General features: G+C 48.5%; 1 protein-coding gene across 1 annotated transcript in view; it reads right to left on the bottom strand.

The window, feature by feature from the left end:
• The window catches only part of LOC104489309 (voltage-dependent N-type calcium channel subunit alpha-1B-like), a gene marked incomplete at both ends in the record, with an annotated part of 135,088 nt that overhangs the window by 37,623 nt on the left and 89,744 nt on the right, over positions 1-7,721 (bottom strand). The window contains 2 exons of the mRNA XM_010131455.1: positions 2,015-2,202; positions 5,938-6,090. Coding sequence (XP_010129757.1) covers positions 2,015-2,202; positions 5,938-6,090 — 341 coding nt within the window. The remainder of the gene's footprint in view (positions 1-2,014; positions 2,203-5,937; positions 6,091-7,721) is intronic.

Below are 7,721 nucleotides of genomic sequence, written 5' to 3' on the forward strand. Positions count from 1 at the left end.
ACGTGCAGCTGCTGAACTGACTGGTGCTGGAGGGACGGACTGGTTGCCTTGCTGTTACCTCTGCACAGTCTGACAGCTGCATCCACAAGCACCCACCGTGCTGGGTTTTCAGTCATTGCTGCAGCATGGTTGGGGTTTTTGTTTCGTTCTTAGATTTTATGAACTTGGAGCAGGCACAGAAGAAACCAAGAGGAAAGTCAAGCAGCCAGAAGACAGCAGATGACTGAAGCTGTGAAAAAGTTAAGGGCTCCACAGAGTGGATCTTCTCCACCCACGTCTTTTCTCAGCTACTAACCTGCAAAAGCACAGCCAGCTCCTCAGCAAGCGGAGCAGCACAAGGCAGGGGTGAGCCAGCACGCAGGGCAGGGCTAAGGGAGAGGGGGCAGAGGTGGCTGCTGGCACTAGTTACATGAACACAGTCTGCTGAGTGGTGCTTTGGCATGACACGCTCCACTCACTGTCCACCCAACAAGCAAATCATCCAGAGAACCCTCATACCTGTCAGAGACACGAACCCACCAAGCAGTAAAACCTGTTCTGGGGTCTCAGACACAGCTTAACATTATACAACAAGCACTCAGCTGCATCTCATCCAGGCATCTCTTTCCAATTAGACTAATGGGTATCTAGAATGATACTATAATAGTTTTCAAAGCAACCCCTAAAATCAATACCCCGATAGTAAGCTCCGGTTTTATGCTAAAACATACAAAAGGCAGTTTGGGAGAAGATGATCTAATACACCACGTATTGATTAATCGATTCCAGCCAGGATGCTAATGGGCTTTTCTTACAACACTTGGCACTAGGAGGAAGGAGTGGGACTGGTGAATGAGAATGGGAGAAATTGGATGTGTGATGAAGTTTCAGGGTGGGGGGAAGGCATGCAGTGGGGAAACAGGCTCTTCTAGAGATCTCTTTAAGGAGGCAGAGACTGGGGAGAAATGGAGGAGCGGAGCAATGAAAAGAGAAGGTAATAAATCACATATATTGACTTCAAACACAGCAGAATTGTACCTTGTAATTTGCTGTGGTTGATATTAATAACACTTTCCTGTTGCTATGGAAACCTTCACAGGAAGGTCTGCGAAATAGCCCAGCATGGTTCTAGAGTCTATAATGAAGTAGACTGAACAGTTTGCAGACCTACGGGCCAGTGAAATGGTCTGGAGGCATTATTAATGCCTGCCTTCGTTATTTTTCCATATTGGCACATCCGGCTAGAACAGCAGGTGGTATTTCAGATCATCTGTGCACGGCTGTCAGATTGTCCTTCCTTCTACAGGAAAAGCGGCAGCCAGCGTAGCCATAATGACCTGGAACGGCTGCGACAGTCCTGGTAGCCCTGGCTGGCAGGAGGCACAGCCAGCAGACCCTAGTGAGGAAATTCAACCTGGTGTATCGTCTCTACAGCCACGGTCATGCCAGGTGCGAAGGTGACTGATAGGGCTTTGTAAAATTGTTGCTGGAGTTGACAAAACTAGGACCAGATCTCGGTGCTAACAACCAGCTGACGCTGTTCATCGACGTAGATTACAAGACTGACCACAAAATCTAGAGCCAATCAAGAGAGGAAACCTCTAGGTACAAAATGTTAATGAGTCCCTGGTTTTGCCACTCTCTGTTGTGCAGTTTGGTAACTGATTTTCTATGGGACATCATAAGAACATGCTCCTACTCACCCACCCATCCTACTGCAGAGCACGCTGGCATCTTGGAGCAGCACACACCCATTCTTACACATGACACCACATTGACACAAGACATCATGTGCAGGGAAGCAAGTCTGCAGCCTCAGCTTGACCATAGGCCACAACAGTGGTTCAAAGGCTCTTACAGGACCTGCAGAACAACTCTCGAGAAAATAGGAACAATCCTAGAAAGCAGGATGAGGTGCTAACCAGTAGGAGGAAAATGCACAAACTAAATTATTTTTTCCCAGAACAACCTTTTCCAAACTATCACCATGGATAACAGCACCCCCGGAGCCCTACAGCCCCATCAGCGGACTCACGTTGTAGAGGATGTCAGTCCATCCCTCCATGGTGATGCACTGGAAGACGGTGAGCACAGCAAAGAGGATATTGTCAAAGTTGGTGATGCCATAGTTGGGCCCTTGCCAGTACTCCCTGCAGGTGGTCCCACTCTCACACTGCCTGGCAGGAGGATCCTCTCCACAAGGAAAATCTCCCACCTCATCACCTGCAGAGAAGAGAACAGAGAGCAAAGTTTCTGACTGAAGCCAGTCAAGCAGCTGGTGCTGCTGGATCCTCCTTGCACCCCTGCGTGAACACAGTTCCCATTTCAGGCTTCCTTGTGCCTGCATGGGCATGTAAAAAACATGATGCCCATGTAATCATTTATATACTGCTATGCTAAAACAGACAGGCAGGGTAGAGCAGAGCCATCACTGAAGTACCCAAAATTTATAGTTTGTAGTGTTCGGTGTGAGAAACTCCGCAAAAATTAAAAAATCACGGTATGGTAAAAGCAAGGGCTTGGGAATGGTGCGTACTTCAAACACTGGGAGCCAATGATACACGCTCTTACAGCAGAGCCAAGTGCCAAATATCACGGTAATAGCAGGTTCTTCACCAGTGGCTCAAGCAGGAGCTGCTTGTGCATAGCCCCCTAATTGTCCAGATACAGATGTTAGACCACAGCTGCACGAGGAGCCCCTGGATTCATCATAAGTCATTACCACCGCAGCAGCCTGCAAGGCGGGCCAAGAGCTCCAGCCCCTCTGTAAGCTTCGTGACCCTGCCCCAAAGGGCAGTGCTGTAGGTGTAGGTACACGTGGCAGCGAAAGCATCCTGCTGTCAGCTTGTCCATAGCAGGGATGGAGTTTCTCTGCTGAGTTTCAGTTCACACCCAGCAAAGGCAAAGGAAGATGAGTCTGGCAGAGTTAAGGACCGCAAGGGATGGCCAGAAGAGTGGCCAGCACCTTCAGCCGTGAAGTCTGAAGAGACCGCAAGCACCAACACAGAGCAGTTTGGAAAACTAAACTGCTGGGGTTTCAAAGTAAATAAATATACAAAGTAATATTCTTGTTTACACAGAGAGGCAATTCAGGAAATATTAAAGGGTTTTAAAAGTGACACGTTATGGTAATGGAGCAGCAAACCGCACAAAATCAAATTCACCAGGGGGAAAACAAGATGAGCACTAATAATTAGGAATAATCATTCCACAGAGCAAAGCCTGCAGGAGGAAAACAAGATTGTCACCAGCTCCAGGATATGTATTTATGTACGTACGTGTGACATGTTTTCCTGTTGACTCAACACCTTAATGTGGGCATCTCTCTCCAGGTCCCACATGGGTCATCAGGAGCTTTTTGTTTGGCCTTTAGTTGCCAGGCAATGCTCTGCAAATGCAATGGGTGACTGCTACGAAGGGCTGGTGGGGTGGTGGTGTTATCTTTTAAAAAAGAGTCCAGAACTGGTCCCTACTTCCATGGCAGGGAAAAGGGGAGCCTCAACACAAAATGGGAAATAATCGTGATGCTCTCCTCTCCTGGAGCAGCGTCAGGGCACATCGGCTGGGGCAGCTGCAGAGGGTGGCTGCTTAAAAATCATCCTGTGTCAGGAGAACAGGACAGCCTGGACGATGCAAAGAGAGGAAACAAGTCAGGCATCCACTGGAACATGAGCTACCATTAATTTTTACCCATTTTTCATTAAAATGGAGAAATGTTTTCACTAGCTCAGCACAGTCTGTCAGGCTGAGCTGCAAAGGCCTTGAATAACCCTTTTGCCACATTTTGGTCCCCAACATCCCTCTTTGTTGCAGTTTATTACTGACCTAGCCAGGGCTACCAGACTAGCAGGACTATAGCAACTGTTGACACCTCTGCTTGGTTCCCTCCACAGCGTGAAGTAACAGCTGGTTCCTCTCCTATGACTCCTGATTCCAGGAAAAATCCCAGCAGTTTGCTCACTTTGAGGATTTGGAACAGAAACGAGCATGAGCAGTAAATTCTCCTCCAGTTTCCTCTGACAGAGGCACCTCTTTAGTGAGGTTCACTTTTCAGGTTCAAGGCAGCCTCCGGAGCCCGCGGTATCGGGCCAGGGTTTGTTAATGCACCTCTGCGGAGATGACGAGCACTCAGGTTTTAAAAGGCTTTGCCGGATGCTCTGCTGCTCCTCTCACAAGGGACCGCAGCGCCAGGAAACCTCACCGCACTCTGCCTTTCCAGAAACCATCGTGCCATTTCCCGCCGAGCAGGCAGAATCAATCCCCATAACTCACCCGATTACCAGCTCGTTAGCCCTTGAGAAAAGCAGGGGCCGGTGCCTGTAAGCGCAGGCGCTTCGCTCCCCGCCCGGTCAGCGGATTGAAGGGGCGGCGAGTCTGGCCACGCAGCATCCTCCCACCGACATGCCAGGTGCTGGGATGCAGAAATATGCAACGCACGCACCAGTTTTTCGGCTGTGCTCCCAATTCCCAGCTGGGAGCCACCCAGCGAGCAAAAGTCACTTACACACGACATTACACATGACAAAAATCTGTTCTCGGTCCCCAAGGCTGGCACAGAAACCTCTCAGTCATCGCTGACATCAGAGAGTTGTCTGCAGGGAACATAAACAGCTTTGGGGTTTATTTTCCCTTTTTGTGTTAACTAGTTTTTGGGGGGGAGGGGACAGGAGAAGTAGTATCTCTTTAGCCCCCTGACCAAAGTCAGCCCATGAGCGAGGGAGCCTCAGCACGGAGCCTGCAGATGAAGGATCCAAAAGTTGCATTACAGTCACGAGTGTTATATTTACAAGTTGTATTATGTTTCTCTAATATTACATAGGAACGTAAGCAAGAAAACATTTTCACCCTGCTTTTGCAAAGCCCTGTGTAAACTGAACACGTTAAACTGTTCCCATGTTGTTTCTAGAAAGTGCTGTGAAGGATGCCCAGAGATTTGGCAGGGATGTTGTTTTATTACCATTTGAATGCGTATAAATAAATCAATATTAAGACCTATTAGTGATAATCACTGAAAATACAAGATGATGTTTTAAAGACAGTCAATTGTACCTTAAATCACAATCTTTTGGAGACCAGAACAATATTTACATGTGGGGGTAGCCCAGATAACATGAATTAGCACCACTATAAAGGAATATTTTAAAATTACATGGAAAAAAGTGGCTCTTTTATTTCTTTTTTAAATTGGACTGAGTTCTGAGCCATGGACAAGCAGATGGCTTTGACATAGCAGCTGATCCCAGCTGAGGGTCTCTGGGCTTTCCTCCTCTCCACCTCCATCTTCTGGGGTTTATCACTCATTTATAGACACATCGTTTACTCTGCAGTGCCCAATTTCCCTTGCCCTCCTCTGTCTGAAGGATACTTTAATCCTTTCTCCATCAAAGGGCTCCTTGCCTTCCATCCATTGGCCTTTGTTATTTTTTGGTTGCTCCCAGTCTTTCCAATTTTACTAGTTCACACCAAAGTTTTCTCATACCCAGGCAACTCGCCCTAAAAACCTTGTAAGGAAATTCAGCATTCAGCAGCTGTTCACAGAGCTAAACCCCATGAAAATGTAAACAGAGACCAATGAATCAGAAAAACAACCACCCCTCCACCACCCTTCAACACACTGGAACAACAGATATTTGGTTCTATATCTCTACCACGAAAAAATTCTCCCTTGAGAAGGACCTGAACACCTTCGTCTCACTCTTGGGTAGACTGAGAGCAACCCACTAGCATCAGGACTGCCATGGGGGTGTGACAGAGAGAGGCGACCTGACCCAGTGCTTGTAGAGTGAGCACAAAAGCCTGGTAACTCCCAGAGTAGGTAAAGAGAGAGAGGATGCTGTGGACATGGAAGAGGAAAAGAAAAAGCAATATAAGAGCAGGACAGGAATCATCCCGATGAGGTGAAGGGGACAAGAAGTATCATGACGATACAGCAGGAGAGGAGGGAAGCTCAAAGCTCACCTGTCTCATTAGAGAAGCAGGTTTTATGAAACTTCCCCATGTAAAACTCCAGCCCGATGATGGCAAACATCACGATGGCGAAGAAGAGCAGCAGCCCAATCTGAAGCAAGGGCACCATGGCCTTCATGATGGACTTGAGGACAACCTGCAAACCTGTGGGGACAAGGAAAAACACATAATCAGTGAGGGAAGGAAAGAAAAGGGCTTGGGGGTGGGGCCAAAGTAGGAGAAAGGTGCTAAGGGAAAGCTTAGAACTGGCAACACCAGCAATGCTGCTTTTCCCAGGGTGTTATAAAATAGATGCTACAGCCATAACACACTCAAGGTGCAAGAGATTCAGTCAGGAGAATCATCTCCTTTTCTTCACATCACATGTGCAAGCTTCAGAGACACAAAAAAGGACGTTTCCTGAAGCCAGCGGAGTCCCAAAGCTCAGCCTGGAGCTGGACCAGGCCTGTTAGGCAGATCCTGCAGCAGCGTGGGTGCAGCAGGAGAGCCAGACACAGCTGTGGTACCTCCTGTCCCCAGGAGGGCAAGGAGTGCCAAGATGCCTCTCCTTACTGGACACCCAGAGTAGCTGTGATGCTGCCGTGCCTGTCAAACCCGCGTCTGGAGAAAGAAAAACCTGTCTCCAGGGTTATCCATCCCCAGCTTTTTCACTGGCACTGAAACTCATTTTCAATTAAAACCAGGGGAGATAAGGTGAGATGGAGGAGCCAGATAACATCATACAGACGCACATAACAAAGCAACTCCAGCAATATGCAGCAGCTAAAAGCCACCTTGGTGGCCTGTCCTAAGGAGTGGAGAGTGAGGGATCATCATTGTCCAGCCACCTTGTACAACAGTACTGAGGTCAGTATGGGTGCAGCAGGAAAAAAAAGCATGAAGATCTGTTGGACAGGAAAAGTACTGAGCATAGAAGGAATGCTCGTGTTTGAACACGCCTCCAGGCTGTACACTTACTACAGGAAAAAACCCCACAGCACACAGCTTTCAATGCACGAGAGTGAATAGTGCTCTGTGGGAAAATACTGTGCTGCTCCAGGACAAATCACCGGGTGGGAGAGCATGTCCCCCTGCAGGGAACAGGTAGCCCACAGCAGCACAGGGACACCCCAGAGGGGCCACCTTACTTCTCTGGCATCCTTCGAGTGTCACTACCACAACACCACATTGCCTTGCTCAGGGAAGGTGGCCATGAAAAACAGCCAGTGGCATCTCTTTCTCAGAGATCCTGCTAATAAATGTCACCTTTCCCAAGCCTAGCCAAGGCTGTGTGGGAACTCAGGTTCAAGCCCTGCCCATGAAAGGATGCTGATCTCAGGAAATTTTGGTGCTGTTATTGGAAAGCAGAATCCCTTGCTGGATTGCTACAGCAGCAACATTTTGATCCTGAAGCAGCCAGAGAGGTGGCAGAGCCAATACCCCAACCCTCTACCCAGGAGGAAAGGGGTCTGCCTGCCTGCCAAGGGGTCGATGCAGAGAAAAGCAGAGCACCCCACTGAGCACTGGTTTCCTTTCACTAGCTCTTGCTGGAGGAAAGAAATCTCCCTGTTCCACGCTCCAAAATGAAATCCACTCCTGAGAGCGATGCCTCGCTAGCGGGTAGAGCAGCTGGTGAGCAGCGACAAATAAAAAGGCAGGAAGCAACCGTGTGTGGGCTTGGATGGTTCCAGATCATCACTGAGACATTGTGCAGATCCTCGCTGGACCCTTCATGTTAGCATGCAAAATATACCAAGCTCCCCACTGAGTAGGCAAGCTCAAGTCCTACCTGCTCT

Source organism: Buceros rhinoceros, unplaced genomic scaffold (genome assembly GCF_000710305.1).
Source record: "Buceros rhinoceros silvestris isolate BGI_N320 unplaced genomic scaffold, ASM71030v1 scaffold5862, whole genome shotgun sequence".
Lineage (NCBI taxonomy): Eukaryota > Metazoa > Chordata > Aves > Bucerotiformes > Bucerotidae > Buceros > Buceros rhinoceros.